Source organism: Cryptococcus neoformans, chromosome 7 (assembly GCF_000149245.1).
Source record: "Cryptococcus neoformans var. grubii H99 chromosome 7, complete sequence".
Lineage (NCBI taxonomy): Eukaryota > Fungi > Basidiomycota > Tremellomycetes > Tremellales > Cryptococcaceae > Cryptococcus > Cryptococcus neoformans.
This window is the reverse complement of record NC_026751.1, coordinates 1132770-1153764: the sequence shown is the minus strand read 5'-3', so window position 1 is coordinate 1153764 and position 20995 is coordinate 1132770. Positions and strand designations below refer to the sequence as shown.

The 20995-nt window shown below is 48.4% G+C and overlaps 2 protein-coding genes; one reads left to right on the top strand and one right to left on the bottom strand.

Annotated features, from left to right (window-relative positions):
* The first annotated feature begins 1 nt into the window (after position 1).
* On the top strand, positions 2 to 5592 carry CNAG_05895 (protein CFT1). XM_012195224.1 has 19 exons: positions 2 to 58; positions 102 to 478; positions 539 to 691; positions 745 to 971; positions 1024 to 1745; positions 1798 to 1949; positions 2008 to 2076; positions 2141 to 2302; positions 2365 to 2500; positions 2549 to 2718; positions 2776 to 3291; positions 3353 to 3712; positions 3768 to 3960; positions 4013 to 4239; positions 4299 to 4463; positions 4518 to 4812; positions 4861 to 4998; positions 5052 to 5181; positions 5236 to 5592. The coding sequence occupies exons 2-19, from the start codon at positions 173 to 175 to the stop codon at positions 5408 to 5410; spliced, it is 4296 nt and encodes a 1431-aa protein (XP_012050614.1). The 5' UTR covers positions 2 to 58; positions 102 to 172; the 3' UTR covers positions 5411 to 5592.
* CNAG_05894 (dynein heavy chain 1, cytosolic) lies at positions 5591 to 20947 on the bottom strand. XM_012195223.1 has 23 exons: positions 20721 to 20947; positions 20514 to 20657; positions 19935 to 20455; positions 19544 to 19877; positions 19362 to 19488; positions 19108 to 19307; positions 18806 to 19051; positions 17910 to 18749; positions 17287 to 17850; positions 17137 to 17234; positions 16109 to 17086; positions 15835 to 16055; positions 15607 to 15786; positions 13594 to 15549; positions 13080 to 13535; positions 11151 to 13029; positions 10391 to 11097; positions 8056 to 10336; positions 7903 to 8005; positions 6793 to 7848; positions 6588 to 6739; positions 6060 to 6534; positions 5591 to 6002 (listed from the first exon to the last, which is right to left on the bottom strand). Exons 1-23 carry the CDS (start codon positions 20836 to 20838, stop codon positions 5749 to 5751), a joined length of 13890 nt encoding a protein of 4629 aa, XP_012050613.1. The 5' UTR covers positions 20839 to 20947; the 3' UTR covers positions 5591 to 5748.
* Between the last annotated feature and the right edge of the window lie 48 nt (positions 20948 to 20995).

The following is a 20995-nucleotide window of genomic DNA, read 5'->3' as shown; positions in this document are numbered from 1 at the left end:
ACCTCGACACCTTAATAGGCCCGCGACGTCTGGTGAAGCAGAGAAGTTAGGCGCGAGGGTGAGTTTGTTGTTCTGGAAATGTTCTTCGTTGACAATTGCAGTCTATATACATTGCGGTTCCGGCGACGCTCTACGAATACTCACAACTCCTACACAGGAGAATACCATCGCCATGCACGCTCTCCACCAGACCCTTCTCCCCTCGTCCTCCATACACCACTCCCTCTTCCTCCCACACTTCACCCCGTCGACCATCTACCCTCTCCCAAAACCGCCCGCAGTGCTCGATACCCCCGATGTCAAGGTCATCGGCAACCTTGTCGTCGCTGGAGCAGAAGTATTGAGAGTGTTTGAAATACGGGAAGAGAGTGTCCCAATAATAGAAAAAGCCAAACTGGAGGAAGATGTAGCTGAGGGCGAGAAGGATGTGCAGATGGAAGAAGTCGGCGACGGATTCTTTGACGACGGTCATGCAGAAGTGGGTCGCATGCATCTTGTTTTATATGGAATATATTGCTCATCGTAAATCCTGTCACAGCGAGCTCCGTTAAAATATCAAACGACTCGCCGGCTGCATCTCTTGACGCAACATGAGCTCAATGGCACGGTAACCGGTTTGGCAGCTACGAGAACGCTCGAGAGTACTATCGACGGTTTAGACAGATTGATTGTGTCGTTCAAGGACGCAAAGGTAAAAAAGGTTCTTGTCTGGACGGCGAGATTTATTGCTGACTTCACTATCAGATGGCACTTTTGGAATGGTCAAGAGGGGATATCGCAACAGTGTCTTTGCATACGTACGAGCGATGCTCTCAAATGAACACTGGTGATTTGCAGAGCTATGTCCCACTGCTCAGGACAGACCCGTTATGGAGATTGGCTGTCCTCACTCTTCCCGAAGACTCATTGGCGGTTTTGCCTTTGATCCAGGAGCAGTCAGAATTAGACCCATTATCAGAAGGTTTCTCTCGGTGAGTTTGCATGTGTTTTTTCCATCCCAAAGCAGAACTGATATTGCTATAGTGATGCACCGTACTCACCCTCATTTGTTCTCTCTCTTTCAGATGTGTCCACAACCATCAAGAACATTCAAGATCTCCTCTTCCTTCCTGGCTTCCACTCTCCCACTATCGCACTCCTCTTTTCACCCATGCACACTTGGTCAGGTAGACTACAAACCGTCAAAGATACATTTTGCTTGGAGATTCGTACCTTTGATCTTTCTTCCGGCACTTCTTATCCCCTCCTCACTTCTGTCTCTGGGCTCCCTAGCGACAGTCTGTACCTCGTCGCATGTCCTTCAGAACTGGGCGGTATTGTCATTGTGACTAGCACCGGTATTGTGCATGTCGATCAAGGCGGTCGAGTAGCTGCCGCCTGCGTCAATGCCTGGTGGTCACGAATTACATCCCTCAAATGCTCAACGGCTTCTGTGTCCCAGAAACTTACCCTCGAAGGATCTCGGTGTGTCTTTGTCACTCCTCATGACATGCTGCTCGTCCTTCAGAATGGTGCCGTTCATCAAGTGAGGTTTAGCATGGAAGGAAGAGCGGTCGGGGTGATTGAAGTGCTGGATAAGGGGTGTGTCGTTCCCCCCCCGTCAGATTTGACCGTGGCGGGTGATGGAGCCGTGTTTGTCGGTTCTGCGGAGGGTGATTCATGGTTAGCCAAAGTCAATGTTGTCAGGCAAGTGGTAGAAAGGGCAGAGAAGAAGAAGGATGAGATGGAAGTAGACTGGGATGAAGGTGAGTAACCCCCATGTCCACTGCGTACCATTGCTGATAAGGAGAAAAAAAGATCTGTATGGTGATATTAATGACGCTGCACTTGACGAAAAGGCCCAAGAACAGTTCGGTCCCGCTGCAATCACTCTTTCTCCTTATGACATCTTGACAGGTGTTGGGAAGATTATGGATATTGAGTTTGGTATCGCTGCTTCCGATCAAGGAGTGAGCTTGTCCTTGTGGAATCGATTAGAAGGGGTAGCGGGACTGATCTTATGTACAGTTACGCACGTATCCCCAATTGGTAGCCGTCAGTGGTGGATCTCGCAATTCAACTTTCAACGTCTTCCGTGTGAGTCTCCTCTTTTCTCCAACACAAGTGCCAATGTAGAGTTCTGGCTCACACAAGTTGACAGCGAGGTATCCCTATAACGAAGCGCCGCCGATTCAACGAGCTGCTCAATGCCGATGGTGTCTGGTTTCTCCCTATCGACAGGCAAACAGGGCAAAAGTTCAAGGATATCCCCGAAGCGGAGAGGGCGACAATGTTGTTGAGCAGCGAAGGAAATGCTACCAGAGTATGTTTGACACAATTTGAATCGCACGCGTTAGACGAGTGCAAGGCTTAATAGTCTCATAGGTTTTTGCATTATCCTCTAAGCCTACGCCCCAGCAAATTGGTCGGCTTGACGGCAAGACCTTGTCAGCAGCACCATTCTTCCAGCGATCATGCATCCTGCATGTTTCGCCCCTAGAAGTCGTTCTCTTGGATAATAGTGAGTCGTTTCCTTTGCTTTGGTCACCCATCGCTGACCGTCCGGTAGATGGTAAAATTATTCAAACCGTCTGCCCTCGTGGTGATGGTCCCAAAATTGTAAATGCCAGTATCTCTGATCCGTTCGTGATCATCCGCCGAGCGGACGATAGCGTCACTTTCTTTGTCGGTGATACTGTTGCAAGAACGGTTGGTGAAGCTCCTATCGTTTCGGAAGGAGTAAGTCGTCTTCCATTCAAGTTCTGTTTTGGCTATAGCGCTGATGATGAACGTTAGGAATCTCCCGTTTGTCAGGCAGTTGAGATCTTTACAGATACTACCGGAGTCTACCGTACTTTCGAGCCTTCCAAATCCCAGTCGTCGGAGTCCGCTTCCCACCATACTGACTCTGAAAGTAAACCTTATATCACCAACGGCACGAATGGCACCACCGCGCGTTCCACTCGCCAAACCCAACTCACCCCTGAGCAGATCAAGCGATTACAAGAACAAGAACCTGCCATCACCACAGAAGCACCTAGCATGGAGACTGCAATCAATTCTTCACATGGCACTCAATGGCTTGCGCTTGTGACGAGGAGTGGGGAGTTGCAGATACGGTCATTGCCCGATCTGCATATTGTTTTGCAGAGTGAGGGTTTGGGATCGTCTGCACCGAGTTTCACGGATGATTTGGGCGAGAATCCTGGCTACGTACTTGGTGAGAAAAGGGAAGAGGGTGAAGAAGAGGATGAGATTATACAGATGGTGTTCTGCCCCATTGGAAAGGGAACTGTCAGGCAGCACTTGCTCGTAAGTTGTGTTCTCTAGACCTCGAAACTGTTTGAAAAACTGACACCAATGGATGTGCTAGGCTCTTCACCACTCAGGTCGATTAAACGCCTACGAAGCTCAACCGCGCTTCACTGTCGATGCATCATCCCATTCTCGTCGTTCGCTCGCAGTTCGATTCCGTAAAGTTCACACTCAACTTCTTCCCATCTCGGGCGGTGTCGGTACCACCAATGGTAACGCTCGACTACCTTACACCATCGTCCCCTTCAACAACATTGAGGGTTTGACCGGAGCGTTCATTACTGGAGAGAAGCCGCATTGGATTATCTCGAGTGAGGCTCATCCTCTGAGGGCGTTTGCGTTGAAACAAGCGGCGATGGCGTTTGGCAAAACGACTCATCTGGGCGGGAAGGGAGAATACTTCATTAGAATAGAAGATGTAAGTCAGATCTTTTCATAAATCTCTTCTTTTTTTGGCTGACACTGTCTTCTAGGGTTCCTTCATCTGTTACTTACCTCCCACACTCAACACCGATTTTGCTATCCCTTGTGATCGGTACCAAATGGAGCGAGCTTATACCAATATAACATTCGATCCAACATCTGCTCATTACGTCGGAGCTGCTTCCATTGAGGTACCATTCCAGGCGTATGATGAAGAGGGAGAAATCCAGTTGGGGCCAGATGGTAAGTTGAGGTTTTCAACCTCAAATCAAGGTCTTGCCTGACGGAATTACAGGTCCTGACCTCATTCCCCCGACTAACCAACGATCAACTCTTGAACTTTTCTCGCAAGGTTCTGATCCTTGGAGAGTTATTGATGGTTATGAGTTTGACCAAAATGAAGAAGTCATGAGTATGGAGAGTGTGAACTTGGAATCGCCTGGTGCGCCGGGTGGCTATAGGGACTTTATTGCCGTGGGAACCGGTTTCAATTTTGGTGAAGATCGGGCTACGAGAGGGAACGTAAGTTGACCCCTGTCGGTAGTATAATAGATGAATGATTGGCTGATAACGTGTTATAGACATATATATTTGAGATTCTTCAGACTGTCGGGCCGCAAGGAGGGGGAGGTCCTGGTAGTGTACCAGGGTGGAAATTGGTCAAAAGGACAAAAGACCCCGCGAGACATCCTGTGAATGCTGTAAATCACATTAACGGGTATTTATTGAACACCAATGGTCCAAAGGTGAGCAACAAAACGTTCTTCTGTTCAATTGAGCTGACACTCCAAATTGCCCAGCTCTACGTAAAAGGCCTCGACTACGACGCTCAGCTCATGGGCCTCGCTTTCCTCGATATCCAATTATACGCTACCACTGTCAAAGTGTTTAAGAACTTTATGCTCATTGGCGACCTTTGCAAGAGTTTTTGGTTTGTTTCACTTCAAGAAGATCCCTACAAGTTCACAACTATCAGTAAAGATTTGCAACACGTCTCGGTTGTGACTGCAGACTTCCTCGTACATGATGGCCAGGTGACCTTTATCTCCAGCGATAGGAATGGTGACATGAGAATGCTTGACTTCGATCCCACTGGTGAGTATGAACGAACATCGTTTGGAACCAGCCGCTGACATATCTAAGACCCCGACTCGCTGAATGGTGAACGTTTGATGCTGAAAACTGAGTATCATGCTGGATCTGCCGCCACAGTATCCAAGGTGATTGCTAGGAGGAAGACTGCAGAGGAAGAATTTGCACCGCAGACACAGATCATCTACGGTAGGTCGTGCCTTTCAGCGTACATAACGCTGGATGCTAACGTTTTCCCAAAGCCACGGCCGATGGAGCATTGACAACTGTCGTATCTGTCAAGGATGCGAGGTTCAAGCGGTTACAGCTCGTATCTGATCAACTGGTCAGGAATGCCCAGCATGTTGCGGGCCTCAACCCTCGAGCCTTCAGGTATGATTTCGCGTGCCATATACATGAGCTGCTTGTGCTTACCCCTGCCGACAGAACTGTTCGTAATGACCTCTTACCACGCCCCTTGTCGAAAGGTATCCTGGATGGTCAACTTCTCAACCAATTCGCTCTCCAACCGATAGGAAGGCAAAAGGAGATGATGCGACAGATCGGTACGGATGCTGTTACCGTCGCTAGTGATTTGCAGGCCTTGGGCGGTTTCTGGTAAAGAAGAAGATATGAAAAGGGTTGTTGAGAAGGATCTGTATCCTTTATTTTGCAATTTCAATGAGCGCATGTTGGTAAAAGGCTCGACACAAGCCAAATGCATAGCAATAATCAGTTGTAGCAACCGTCCTTCGTATACGAGGCTTCTTCCACCGTCTGCGTTGAAGGGTAATTTCACGAGCGGTAGACAGCGTAGATTAAAGGGATCTGAGCATACAGATATCGTACATGTCGGCTTATCTCATTAAGTGTCGTTAACTAAATTTGGCCTACTTATGCCTACCTATGCCGTACACTACACAAATCTCCAAACATTCTCCTGTCCCTCTTCTAGATTTACTACGCGGCAGTCAAACATACACCTCTCTGAGCGATCACGTCATCACCTTCGTCCGCCTCCAGATCCACACTAAAAAGCACATCACTCCTGTCGCCATTGAGGTACACTGGGAGGTTCACCATGGTAGTACCGCTTGTCTGGGGAGCCTCATCGTGTCGTCTCCAAGTGAGTTGAGATGGTGGCAGAAGGATGGATTGGCCTTCGTTAAGCTGCAAGCGACCACAAGCCCATGAGGCACCCTGTAAAGTGAGGCCTAGAATGATGCAGGTCAGTGTCGAACTCGAGAACGGCATAATAAAGGGTAACTTACCTTGAACAGCGAACGCGTCTTGACCACCTGTTTGCGAAATATCCATGCCCAGAACCAGCTGCTCCAACGACCATCCTCTATCATGAGCAACCGCCTGCCTTGTAGCGGTGATATAAGCCTCTGGTTGGAACAACCCTCCCAGCCACACCCCCTGTTGTGCTTCTACTGCACCGTTAGCCAATCGCTCAAGCTGCGCCAATCTAGCAGCAAGATTGTTGATATACTGGCTGACTGCCGTTCCGCGGGGCATCTTGAATTTGCACCAATGAGCAGGGACAGTACCCCTGTTGAGGTCGGACATGAGAGCGCGCAACTCGTTGGTCTGCTTTAGGTTACCGAGGCAAACCTGGATAAGGTCAAAGAGGTCATGTCGGATGCGCTTGAGGAGCTTAGAGCCAGTAGAAGCTTCACGGACAAAGAATCGAGACAAAGGCGAATGGGCATGAGAGGGCTCATGTGGAGTAGACGACAAGGCCTGGCCGTAAGGATTATTAGTTTATGGTGATGAGCTTATAGAAACGAACGTACCTCAGGTAGAGCAGACAACCATACATCAGCATGACTCTTCAATGCTGTCATCCATGCGGGACGTCCAAGAGACGCTCCGGAGACTGGATCGCCGTCATCTTCGTCATCCTCAGTGGTTCGCATCTTCCTCAATTTGACCATAGTAGCATCACCTGTGTTGCATATCAGTCACAGATTAATCTAAACCGACACTTCTTTGACTTACCTTCCGCAGCAGCGACGACGCCCTCAGCGGTCGGAGGCAAACTTAACCATGAGGGAGGTTCTCTTTCCGGCAATCCATGGGCCCACTCAATGAAGTGGCTCATTTGAGTCCCTTCAGGAATTGACAGACCTGGCTGCCCTTCGTCGAGTTCCACGAGCTTGAAGTCTGGGTCATACGCCCTGGGAGTGAATATCTTGTCAACAAACGCGTCCACCACCCTCTGGTCGTAATCAGAGTCGACCCTTCCTCCATATACAGCTTGCTTGATGAGAGTTCGAATGGCGACCCAAGGGATCTGAACAGGATCGACGTTAGCCTTACCCTTGGCAAGAGCCGTAATCCAGGAATTGATAGTATTGAGTGCAGCGTCAAAATCAGAGTCGTTGAACTCGTAACTCTTGCTCCAACCAAGAGGAAGGTAGCGCAGACGCTCTTGCACGACGGAATGGAACCACGCAAGGAGGAAAAAGAGTCGAGGCCGTTCAGCAGGTCCAGAAGAGGAGAGACTTTGAGGGATGCCACGGAGAGTATCGAGCAAGTTTGCCCTCACGCCGGGAGCTGGCTCGTTCATAATGATTCGTGATTGTCGAAGGATGTTGACAGGAATGACAGGATTGGTCTCCATAGTCAAGAAAAGGCGGAAGTTGTGGTTGGGTGAAAGACTGTGTAGTCTCTTTTCCAGTTGAGCTAGCCAGCCAGGAGCGAGGTGTACATTTTTGAGTAGCACCCATGAGCCTGTTCTTGCTGCCTCTGCAATTGCTTGGTCTGCAAGAGTGAAACCTTCCGCAGAACCCAACGCGACAGATGTACAGTTGACCCCCATTGATCGGCAAAGGTTTTCGACACGGTAGCTGGCATCGTAACCGGGTACCGAGACGAAAGCAACAGGGTGAGTGGGCCCAACTTGTTCAGTAACAACAGCTTGAACGTCATAATCCGCCTGAACTGCAAGGTCGATGTCGAAAGCAAGATCAGCGAATATTGTCATTGATTGAAGAAGTCTGTCAGGACGGAAGATCTTGATTACAAGCATTCGCCTTGCGGCCGTGAACAAGGCTGGTGGATTTGTTAGAGCAATGCCAATAAGATTGCGCATGAGATTGATCTTACCGTTACCCTCACTCCAGGGCCATGGTACATCCTTCTCCGGCTGTGTCGCCGCCATGAATAATCTCCATCTCCCTTCATTATTAATCAAATCCTGTTCAAGCACCTATAGTCTTATTAGCATCTCCCTCTCCCATTATGTGCTTTCTAACTTACCTTGCTCATCTCCCCATCCAAAATTCCGTCTAAACTCTTCTTCTGCTCCATTGTTAGTTTCAAATCTCTCGCCATGCCTCCAGAAGGTACGTCTAATACAGCATCCAACTCTTGTAACACCTTCGCCCCCTCTTCACCTCGCAACCTCAGCTTCGCCAGAGTTACGGACAACACAAGATAATCAGTGTGCAAGAGCGATCGGGAAGTGCGCTGGAAAGCTGTGAGGAAAATGTCTTGCAGAAGGATCGATTTGCGTGTTTCCATATCGGAAACACCCTTGAGACGCGGGTTGCGCAAGAGAACGTAATCGAAAATCTCAAGGAAATAGTCAAGCGAGAATTGATAGAAGTGATTGATGGACGCTAATTGTTCCAAAGTGAAGTAAATGCCGCTGCAGGCTTGAGCAAGAGGTTGATATTCTTCTGTAACAGCTTCTACTTCTCGCATGACAATCTCTGTGTCTTCCACCTTTCGAGTGATTTCCGCTGCCTCCTTTTTGAGCACTTCAAGAGTCCCGATGACTTTGTCATCATCCAGGATGCTTCCAGTAGACTCATTAAGTGCTTGCAAGAGTGACCTTTCAAGGTGGTTGAGTCGCAATCTGAACTCTCCCTGTAGCTTCATCAGATCAGTGCGTTTTTGATCGACTTTGGGACGTTCTGCTTTGAGAACCTTGTCGAGAGCCTGTGTCTGCAAACTACTCCTAGTCATAGTAAAGTTGACGAATGTCACACGACTGCAGATATCCGGAGAGAACTCGACAGAAGGATCCCGAGTCGACAGGAACATGGTAAATGCAGGAGAGAAGTCGATGTCTTGGTTGCCAATACGAATGAGGACTCGTCCGCCAGTACGACGAAGCTCGCGGTTGAGGACCGAGTTAAGAATGGGATCCAAGTTCTCAACATCTTGGATAAGAAGTGGGTTACCAAAACGCAAAGCACTTTCGAGTTTTTTAAGGAAGGATTCATCAAGGAAGCTAGTGATGGTGATTTTGCGGTCACGGTACTCGTTTTGGAGGAATGCCGTAGCCTGGCCAGTGGGGTCAACAATGAGAGGGTAACGGTTGTATCGCTTGAGCATGACAGCATTCTCGATACAAAGATTATCGGCGGGAAGAGCATTGGCCTGCCAGCCAAGTCGCTCATCAGCGGTGGATAAAAATTCTGACAAAGCAAGATCATGCTTGTAGCTGATACCTGCTTCTGACAGATGATCCATCCACTCCCTCTTCATCAAGTCACGGTAATGCTGGCCAAAGAAGCCGCTGTATGCGAGGAATGCAGCAGACACCATGACGTCTCCAACAATTGTCCCCATTTCCGTCTCGAAAGTCTTGCTGCCAGTATCCCAACGCTCCTGTTCAGAAGACAAACTCTGCAACAGCGTCATACTCCTATCTACCTTAGTCTGAACCCGATCCATCTCGCTTTTGATGGATTGAGTCTCGCTGATAAGCAAGGCATATTCCTCCTTGTACCTGTCGATACTGGATTCAAGTTCCGCAATGGTGTCCATGGCAACTTGAACCTGTTGCTTTGTGGCGTCGGCTTGTTTCTCGAGCGAGGCCACTTCTTGTCTGAGGGGAGCGACCTTCTCAAGAATCTCAGAGTAACGCACTTGCGCGATGACCCATTGAACTAAGGGGCCACAAGCTCGACTTGCCCGGTTGACCGTCTCAAAATTAAATGTTGGTTTGGAGATGTAGTCTCGGTTCATGCGATCCCGCACAGTCTTGGACATCTTCTTTGTATCAAAATTCTGGATACTCGAGATGAAGTCCTCTCGACGGATGATGCCTTGTACTGTCCTCCAACTGTCGATTTGATGGCCCAAAACAGTACAAGCAGATTCCATTGCCATCTTAACAGCCTCAGGAGGGTTGGCCATGGATCGAACTTCAGATAAATGTTGTTTTTTGATATTGCCGACAGCAGCCAACGCCTCAAGAACCGCGGGCTCGGCCAGAGCCAGATCTTCCTTGACAACTTCCTGCCTTTGACGAATGAATTCGTCTTGACGTTCGAGCGCTGCCTGAATATCTATCGATGCAGCTTTCTTGGCCTCCGCTTCCTGCTGATCTGTCACCATTTGCTTGAGCTTTTGATTCGCTTCATCATTCTTCTCTTCGAGCTGAGAACTCTTGGCGGCAAGGCTGTGACGCAATTCTTCAACTTGACTGACAGTCTCTCGTAGTTTATCCAGACCAACGTTGAGGTGCCGCTGTTGCTCTTCAAGATCTTCCTTCTTCTCATTGAATAACCTGACATAATGGTTGATACTACGTATGTTATCAGCAAGATGCGTATGTCAATAACAGAACAGCAAAACGTACAAATCGAGGAAATGTCTAGGTGTGACATGGTTGTACTTCCCTTGTCTCTTGGCCAGCTTCGTCGTCAAGCTTTGCATCGACTGATGCACGTACACCATAGCGTTGACAACGGCCTGTCGATGAGATGGTGGGACTGGAAGATCCCGATAAATGGTTGGGAAGGATGCGCCGGGTACGTAGGATGCCATATCAAGATCGAGAGTCTGAGTGAACTCGAGGCCAACCTGGTAGAGGGCTTGGTCAGACCAGTCACCAAACCAGTCGAGTACACAACGGTTGAAAAGAGCAGGGGATGTTGCAGCTCGAGACGCTAAGCCGTTGGCGGGAGGATTCATGGTAAAAACAACGTGCAGATTTCGAGCAACTTGTTGGGTGAACCAGCGGTAAAGTTCTTCATGAGAGTCAAGCATGAGGCCATCTCGCTGCGACCCTTCCTTACAAGCTGTCATGAGCGCGGCATACTCGTCTCCTTCAAAAAGACCTGGGACCTCGGCATTTGCCAAGAGTGTATTCATACGCTCAAGAAAGCCGGAGTCCAAGACGTTGGATTCATCCATGATGAAACAGATCTTCTCGCCCTTGCAACCGGCTCGTCGAAGAACAGTTCGAAGATCTTCATCGAAGTCCGCTCCGGTATACTTATTGGATACCTTGATTTGGTAGATACTGAGCCCATTCATCCACGCAACGAAGCGAGACAGGGTCGTCTTAAAGGCAAAGATCAATTAGTTTTGATTGCAAATCGTCATGTCGTACTTACTTTGCCTCCGCCACTGACACCGATAAGCAACAGATGGCCTTGAATCTGTCTAAATACACGATCAATCCTCAAAACGTGATCCAGGACATCATTGAACAACACTAATTGCACATCCAATTCTTCTTCGTAGAACACCTTTAGTCTTGCCTTTGTATACTCTCGTAACTGTTCGCGGTTTACTGGAATGTAGTTCCTTGATGTCCAGTTGGAGAAGAGGATGGGGCGGGCAAGTGCATCTGACACGTCAACACTTGGGAAGTACTCAGAGACCGTGGCGTCAATGAGGTCATCGGTCCATTGTTTCTCCTCTTCCGCGACCAGTCGGTCCTGGAACAATCGTAGCGCTTCATGAGCCCACACTCGTAATAAACCCTCAACAGAAAGTGTCTCCAAAGGCTTGATAGCTTCGTAAATACCTCGGCTCCATCGTGTAAGTTCTCGAGGACTGTAGATATAATGGGCCTGAATATCGGCGGTGAAACGCTTCTGAGAAGCAAGATAGAAGGATACCATGGCATCCGTGAGGGCGTCCGAGTGCCCTCGGAGGATGGGAATGACTTTGAGGAGGGCCCGGTTAAAGGTGCCATAAATTTGCTTGAGTGAAACTTCACCGGGATAATCAACCATGACAACAGGTGCGTGACGCATGAACCGGTGATTGAGAGGCACTCGACCAGGGTCGGTAGGCGGGTTACAGGCACCGACGAATTGAATTCGTTCCATCTTAACCCAGGATAGATCCGAAGTCCTCCAGAAGCCATTACATTCCATCAGCTGACGAAGGAAAGAGATGACCCTCTGGGTACCATATTTGTCAGTGGCTGGCAAGTTGATCTCATCGCAGAAGACAACAAGCCAGCGGCCAATTTGAGTAGGAGCAAGGATAACGCCGTTGGGTGTCTTTCGGTACTCGCAGTACTGCTCGAAAGTCTTGAGGATAAGCTCAGGAGTAGTGGCACTAGAAAAGTTCAAGCCGACAACTTCAAGATCTGGGAGCTTTCGCAGAGCACTGAATAAAGTCATGGTTTTACCGGAACCAGGAGGACCACAGAGAATGAGGGGTTTATGTTCGGCCAACCAGCTGTATAAGACCTCCTCATGGCGCACAGTGTCGATAGTAGGGATGACGACATCTGCTGAGGTGATAGCATGCGTCTCCACCTCAATAGTGGGCACACGAGACTGCCAAGCAACCCAGTCAGCCGACGAAACATCGACATCATAGTCGATGAGAGAAGCGCCAGGACCAAGAGGAGGCGTTTCTATGCCTGATTCCAGCACTAACTGCTTGCCCATTTCGGCCCTTATATCGAGTTTAGCATCACCAACGAACGCCCAAATGATGTTAAGCAAAAGACGACGCAAAACATAGGCTTCAACTTTCTCAGTAGAAAGCGGAAAGTCTGAGTGGCAAGTGTTATACTCCAGAACGTGACGAATGGTAGCTTTGAGCAAGGAGAAGAGGGTGTTCAGGGCTCGAGCCGAAGTGAATTCCATGATGTGCTCTGATTTCGCCGCGTATTCTAACGCCTTGTTGACAAGACCTTCTTGTTGGAAGTGAGGTTTGAGCATGTCCACTATTTGTCGTTGAACTTCGAGATGTCGGCTTGCGACTGTATCTGAGTCAACACCCGTTGCGTAGTCTAATGTTTCGTCTTCATCCGTTCCGATAGGAAGCACAGCAATCATATCAAGATGATGATTGTAAATCATGGAGGTGTCTATGACATCTTCGCTGAACCAAATCATGCCACATCGACTGACAGTTGCAAGTGTGGCATAACGGAGGTGCTCTACCTCAAACATGATGCGGACATTAGGAGGCAGGTTGAGCCTTTCACCGTTTGGGAGAGTCAAGAGCTTGTTGTCATCGAGAACACTAGATATTGATCAGCGCGGTGAAGTCTTGACTCAATAATTGATACATACCTATTAAGGTTTTCAACCCATTCCGGGTCAACATCGCCGTCAAATATAATCCAATGTCTCTTCGCTGTCTCTCCTCGAACGTTATCCACAATCTTCCTTAGGATATGAGTGAAAAGACCATCGTTCCATTCCCTTGTTGTCGCATCGAGAGTACCATACAAAGCCTCTTTGTCAATGGCTTTAGGGTCTATCACATAAGAAGCCCCTTCGATACCATCCAATCGCTCAAGAGCCGCCAGAAGTACTTGCCAGGCCTGCGTTTTACCAGAGCCTGAAGGCCCAACCATCATAAGACCATGAGAGATATTTTGGATTTGGTACAGCTGAACAACCTTTTCGAGCCATGATTCTTTTGCAATAAGGTGCCTTTCTTTGCATACCTCGTCAAGCTTGGCCTTGAGTGCATCGAGATTGACAGGAACATACTCTATACCTGGGAAGACATCCTCAAGCAGACTAGAGAACAGAGGAAGTGGTCAGCGCCGCATATTAATGGAGAGAAGATTGCACTTACGCTTTGAGCAAAGGTACATCATCTGCAACAAGCTTCGGCACGATCGTTTCCGTCACACTTTGGATCATGATTTGTTGCTCTACGAAACCGTCCGTTCCCGAATCTATCCCGTCACCCTGCTCGAGCGCAAGATGTCTATCCCGTTTCAAAATACCTGCACTGGCCAGAACTGATTTGAGAGCACGTAAGCCAAAGTCATAGTGCGGTTGGTCAGAGAGCTGCTCCGCGCAGAGATTGAAGAAGGGCACTACTTTGGAAGCCAGAACTTCTGCAGTTCGGAAACCCTTTGAAAATAAGAGAACTTGTGCGATCAACTCCTGGTCAGGTCGGGTCATAGCCATACTTCGGAAGAGTTTCTTGAGGTTATCAGGAAGATTTGATCGACCAGCATAGCCGGGATTCATCGTGATGAAAATGCCAGTTCGGGAATTGATCTTGAGTTTCTTCCCCACCAACTCAACCTCTGCATCAGGGTTCGATGCAACGTGAGCAAGGCCTTGTTGAATGCTCTGGACCTGCTGTGATACGGCTGACAAAATCCTCTCTTCAAGCCTGTTGAACTCATCGAAACATCCCCATGCACCCACTTGACAAAGACCAATAAAGATGCGGCCCATGGCTTGGAAATCGAACGTTTCGTCACAGCAAAACACTAACACAAAGCGACCCAACTGAACACCAAGCGATTTGACGGACTCGGTTTTCCCAGTCCCAGCCGGACCAAAAGGCGATCCACCAAATTGATTACCAAGGGCTTGAGTCAAAGTAAGGTAACATCGGTCGGTAAGAGGAGTTTGAACAAGTCGGTCTGGGATTCCCAAGTATTCATAACCGTAAGGGAAAACAGCATCAGCCATACGGATTTCGAGTTTGAGGAGAGGGTCAGAGACACTCTCGTTCAGATAGAAGCGCATGTGGTAAAGCCAGTCAAAGGTAGTCGTGCTCCTTGTACCGGAAGTGATAAGAGATCGGATGACGTCTCGTTGATGGACCAACTCGGTTATAAGATGCTCACACTTCCTCCTTTGCAAAACAGCAATATCTTGCAAGACAGTATCCGCCAGCAAATCAAGTGTCTGGGACACAAGGGCAAGCACGCTAGTGAGGCCAGCCGTAGCAATCGAAGACTCAACAAGATTAGTCCAAGCGACTTGAACCGCCAATACAACCAATTGTGCAGGATATGAACCGGTCCAAGCAAGCAAATCGTCCAGTGAGAGACTTGTATCAACCTTGAAAAAGCCATTCAACTCAGTTACGGCTTGAGAGAGGAGATATGCGAGAGAAATGCGCATCTCGGATTCCACTTTGGCGAGCCAGTCGTTGATTTTGGGGAAATCCTTTAGGACGATTGGAGTGCGGAAGTACACTTCTTCACCTTCTCGAGACGAGAACCCAAGCAATTGCGTCTCTTCTTCGTCCATTTGCAAGGTCGATATACCAGCAAACATTTTCTTGAGGTGTTTCATGATTCGACGAGTGTCTTTGCTGTTACCGATAATCTCGAGCAGATCCTCATCACCAACGAAGTAAAACCGCGGAAATGATGAACGCTCTTTCTCCAAGTATTCACCCAAGGCCTTCTGGATCTTGGTGAGAAGATCCGCCAACCGCTCGAGGTTCTTCTGAATACCCGGGATGTTCAGGACGTCAAGAACAAAGGGCGATTTGTTGACCCGCTTCATAACTATCAAGAACTCGGAGTTGATGTTCTGAAAACGAGTACTTTCCACAGGTAGAAGGTGTTTGATGTCGGCACTACCGGAAAAGATTCCTTCGAGATAGACCCATTGACGCTGGACGTCAATCCATACATCAAATAAGACATGAATACGGTTGAGTTTGTCCTCCCAAGAGGCAGCATCTTCTTCAAATATTCTGTAATACGGAGACATACGCATGGCTGTCAGAGAGTTGAGATGCTCACCGCATTTGTTGAAAAGATCGTCCCAGCTTCTGTATCACGCATCAATTATCCGCAGGAAAGTCTTGGGAAACCTCAACAGAACTTACCGGATTAGTCGGCATTTGTTCTGATAATTGATCAGATCCAGAGAGTAGGAGGTCCAAGTCTCTTTGACCTGTTTGATGAATTCCTCGAGCGCCATCTCACCCTGAGCCTGGGCAACAACTTCTTTAATTAGGACCTCATTTCGCTTTAAATCGAGGTTGTAAACTTGGTCAAGGGTCATTCTATAAATTTTGTTAACTTTGGGGTCTCCGAAGAGATGAAACACTCACAAAGACGTCTGCTGTGTCGGCATCCTCAAAGCCTTGTACAACTTGGACCAATGTCTCTCCCGCAAAGCCTCAGACTTCAATTCACCAATGAGGATGTTCGATTTGAGGAGCGTCTTGATGGTATCTTGGACATACTCAAATGCAGCATACTGGCGCATGCGGCTTGGCATGTCTCGAGTAGAAGAAAGAATAGCGTCAAGCTCTTGACGAAGTTTGCGGGGCTGTAATCACAAATTAATTAGTTTGAAACATTACTCTGGTCAACGTAACGCACCTGGACAGCAGTCCACAACGTTTCGCGTAATTGTGCCAACCTTCCCCATATGCCCGACAGCGCGGTCCAGACTGCCTTTAGGTCTCTCAGTTCTTCATTTACAGGTTGCAGGCGGTCATCGTTGGCGTGTTCTAAGTCAAGTGCCTCCTTCGCTCGACAGACAAGGTTGTACTCCTCTAGAAGTCGTGCCAGACGACCCTCAAACACATTGAGTGTGTTGATAGCAGTCTCCGCTTTGATACTGCCTTGGAGGGGTTTGTTTTCCTCCCACTCTGCGATGAAGTCCCGAATCCGCTGGTCAATAACCTTGTCTTCGGCAACAATCTTTAATTGTAAACCGGCAACCTGCTCCTTGATTGAGTCATCTTTCCTTTTGAGAATCTCTGAGAAAGCACCCCATTCGCCCTGAATCTGGTCGATATACAGCCAATCGGCAGGGAACGAGTATCTCTGCCTCTCAAGAGTCTTCTGTCCTCGATCGAACTCTTCAATTTCGGGACCCCACTTTTGTACCTTCCTCTTAAGGTCCTGTACAAAAGTGATGAACGAAACGGCCCGAGCTGTAGAGCTTCCCTCGATGGCAAGTCCTTCAAGTTCGGTACGGGCCTTGAGGATGGCATTGTACGTGTCCTTCATGCTTACGCCGAGCTTGGCACCATATCTTGCGAGCAATTCACGTTGCCACGAATCGTACTTGGCGTTGACCTTGCTCTGCGCATTCGCATAATCAATCACGCATACGCCGAAGTCCTTCTTAGTGTCGGCGGTATCAAAAGTCGAGCGTGTCTGGCGAATGTCGGAAAGGAGCTGTCCCCAGTCGGCAAGAGAGTCACCGAGGCGATTGTAAACGTATTCGGCTTCGAGATCCCAAAGTGACTGGAATTGGAGCCACTTGTTGACATAGGAGCTGACAGTCTGCACTTTGTCTTCGATGAGAGCCAGGGGTTTTTCAAGAGTGCCATCAGCAAACGAAGTAAGCTGCCACATGGGTCATCAGCCTTTTTCCTTACTCGTAGAAATGGACGCACCAAGCCAATATATGTAGTCTCTTCCAAGCTTGCCTCCTCCGCCTGGAGACTAATTTCATATCTTGAGCTCCTGATCCTACAGAGATTACATATCACCCCTATCTAGGTATCAGCTTTCTTCCACTTTGACATGCGAGATTGAAAACTCACCCAGAGCATCCTGGAATTGACCCAACCATTCCTGCCTGGCCAGCTCGATAGGAGGGTCAAGGTAGATGACTTGATTTCTGATCCTGATCTCATGGACCAGAGGCTCGATGTTCATGTCACCTCTTGACCCATTACCACCAGCAACGGCGACATCTCCACCAGCGGCTTCCTCATCCTTACCAAATTCAGCGCACCAGATTTCGATGGCGTTGATCAGCCTCTCGCTCAAAACTTTGTCAATTTTCTCGTTCAGAGTTGCCACCCAAGCATCAAGGTTGCTATAATTTTCCAAGTTGAGATGATCAATAGTCTTCTGTATTTGGCCGAGCAAGGATGAAAATGTGTCGGAATTGTATTCGCAGATTGCAAGCTCCTCGACGACCCTGTTGATATCCGTGTGGATCTCGATAAGGGCATTTGCTTTGTCTTGCAAGAGGGACACGACGCTCGCAAATTCACGGACGAAGAGGAAATGACGAGATTCGCGGCTGTCAGTGACAGAGCCAGGAAGGAAGCGGTGGCCCTCGTAGGCATTGACAAGATGATCCCATTGCATCTTGATACCTATTGCATAACATCAGCTCGTTGCTCGTTATTTACACAACGGGGTTGAAAAAACTTACCTCTCTCAATCATCTGTAGAGCATGCGATCTGTAACGCGCTAACAAGATAGCTACCTCAGGATTCCTCTCGATCAAGTCTAAAGTCTGCGTATAAGTCTTCACGCTTTCCATCAGACTGACAGCATGGGGATAAACACGCTTTGCATCTTTCGCCTTGTGACTGATAGTCAACGGAACAGGGAAGCCAAGCCAAATCAGGGATCGAACTTCTTTGAAAAGGGCAATGACTTGCGGGTCGAATTGCACGACCAGCTGGAGTTGTCCTTGGGCATTTGTTGCAGTAGCACGGGTGCGGATCACGTCAAAGAGACGACCGGTGATGGTAAGGTTGCCTCGCTTGGTGATATCGCTGATCCAAGCATCATAAAGCGGCCTAGTATCGAGCTTGACTCGGAAGGACGCGCTCTCCATTTGAAGTTTATGGCCTTCTGCGTACGATTCCCACCCTTTACCCAGCACGTCCTCTACACGTTTCATGTAAGTCAAAAGCTGACGTTCAATCTGGCGTGCCCATATGATGGCAGAGGACACAGACGGGAAGTCTCGCATCTGGGACATGTGGTAAGCTTGCGAGTTTCGATAGTTCTCGGTGAACTTTTGGCGAAGACGATGGATATCTTCCTTGACAGATTCGATGAGACGAGTCTGATACTCTTGGATGGCACCACGAATCTTGGGTCGTACAAAAAGAGTGTTAAATTTGGAGAAGACTCTAAACATTTCTTGGGCGTTTCTTGCCGTTGCAAGCTTATCCCTCAGCCTCGATATGATCTGATTTTCGATTCTTGCTACTCGATCATTGTAAGCCGTTTCGGCAGTATACCAGATCTCTGAACCCTCTAGACACTCTTATCAGCACCATCCCTTGACATCGCTGGACGGGAACCGAACGTACCAGGCGAGACATCCAGCACATCCACATTCTTCACATTCTCGTAACTCAACCTTACTTCTTCCTCCATATCGATGTCAAACGGAACATCGTTACCCAGACCGCTGAATGATCTAGTAGAGCTGGTCATAACTCGGAGTTGCTCGTGCGAGCGACGGAAGGCTCGGAGATATGTGATGCGTTCTTGGAGTTTGGCATGAATGGGGTTAATCTTGATGGAGATGAACTTTTCAGCCCTCTTCCTTGATACTACAGCACTTGTCAATTTCGATATCCGTCAATGTGGAAAGGACCGTCATATATACCTTCACGAGCAACGTTGGTGAAATCTTTCATATTCTCGTCCCAAGTACCAAATACTTCTGCGGCTGTTGCCATCACTTCCTCAAACTTGGTATAGTCCATGTACATCAGTCGTTGCGAGCTGAGCACTTTGAGAAGTTGGTCATTGAAGTCTGAAGAAATAGCTTCGACCAGAGGGAGAGTTCGTCGGATGGGATAAGGTCTTTTCAATAAGAGGTAAGTTTGGAAGACCCTCAATGAAGTCGGAATAACTTACGAAAGCTTGAGCTTCTTGTTGATATGAGCGAAGATGAGGTAGATGGCGTCTTGAATCTTTTCAAGGTCTGTTGCAGCCAAAAGCTCATCCAGAGGAAAGTCCTTCATCAAGATGTTATGCTTGTGAACTGGGCATTTCCATCAACAAGCTCCCCATACTAACGGAGAACGATAACGACCTACCAAGATCCGCGGCTTCCTTCAGTCCAGTATCAGCAATGAAACTGACCGTCGCATGAAACCTTTTCGCATGCTTCAACACGTCCAACACAAGAGTCACTTCCTCTCCTCCCAACTGTTGTTCGATTCCTTCGAGTGCATGCTCCATACTGATCCAAAAATTGATCTCTTGGGATGCAGTCCCACTCGCGACGTCACGGTTGAGCTTGGTGACAGCTTGAATCTCCTTGATCCAAGAGTTGACGTCAGCTTGCAGTTTGTTGAGAAATGAAGGGTCTGAGAGCAGAGATTGAGGCTCAACAGCGTCGGGAGAGACACGTTGGTTTGTGGCGTTGCACTACATCTATAGTTAGATTGCGGCTTCAACTATCAAAAAGAAGAGAAGTTTACTCACGTGCGCGACAGCTTTACGAATAGCAGGATGCACGGACAAATGCACCTCTGGTATCTCCACATTCTGTTTCAGATGCAACAATGACAATTCCAGCTCTGCAAACTTCTTTTTCGTAACTGGAATACCCATTTGAGCCTCGCCGCCCTTCTTTCCCAACCCATCATGTGCTCCATGTCCGGGAATGAGGCTCTGCTTCGAGCTCACGTACGAATCGAACCATGGCGCCACACCCCAATGCACCAGACTGTGTAAACCATCATACGGTGTGGCCTGAGCGCTGGCGCTGACAGTTGGAGTGGCGACAGCCGTCGTCATGCCCGAGGGGGTACCATCATCTTCAACTAAAGTGGGGGCGGTAAAAGCAGAGGATAGTTGGAGAAAATGGAGCTGTGTCCCGAGAGGATTAAGAGAGTCAATCGTGGGAGAGGTTTTGATCAATGCGAGGGTTGACAGGGTGTTGGGTGAGTGAGGAGGGGTGGGAGGGAGGTGAAGGCGATATGTGATCCGTGCGGTGGGTATGCCTGTTTTTCAATACACCATGTCAATCTAATGCCAGTACTTGTGGAGAAGGTAGCTTACCATCTTCATCGACGTCGAGATATCTCTCTCGGGTGATATATACAACCTGACAGCTTGCATCAGTAGCAAATCTTACCGTTTTTTCGTCAAAGTTGGGATCTTCAAATAGGCTATCCTCCAATTCTTGCGGCGTCGCGGACATCACTAGGAGGGTAATTTTAGTTAGCGACTACGCCCCTGCATATGTTCTATGGATATAAGACGTACCAAGTGGCAAAAGGCTTTGGAGGTAAGTCCTAAAGACGGCAACATCAAAGACCAATCCGCCTGTCGTGGAAGGGGGTATAAGGGCCCCATCCTCGAGTTGGGACGAGGCCATTGTCATGGTGCTATTGGCTAGAGGGTTGCAGGCCGATGCTTATATGGGTGCGAGTTGGCCTTGGGTAGATTTGCTCTGTGGTTATGGCCCGAATTTGAAAGAATTGAAATAAAAAATAAAAGCAAAAAGGCAGCGACGACAGCAAACATCCAACAGGACTTCA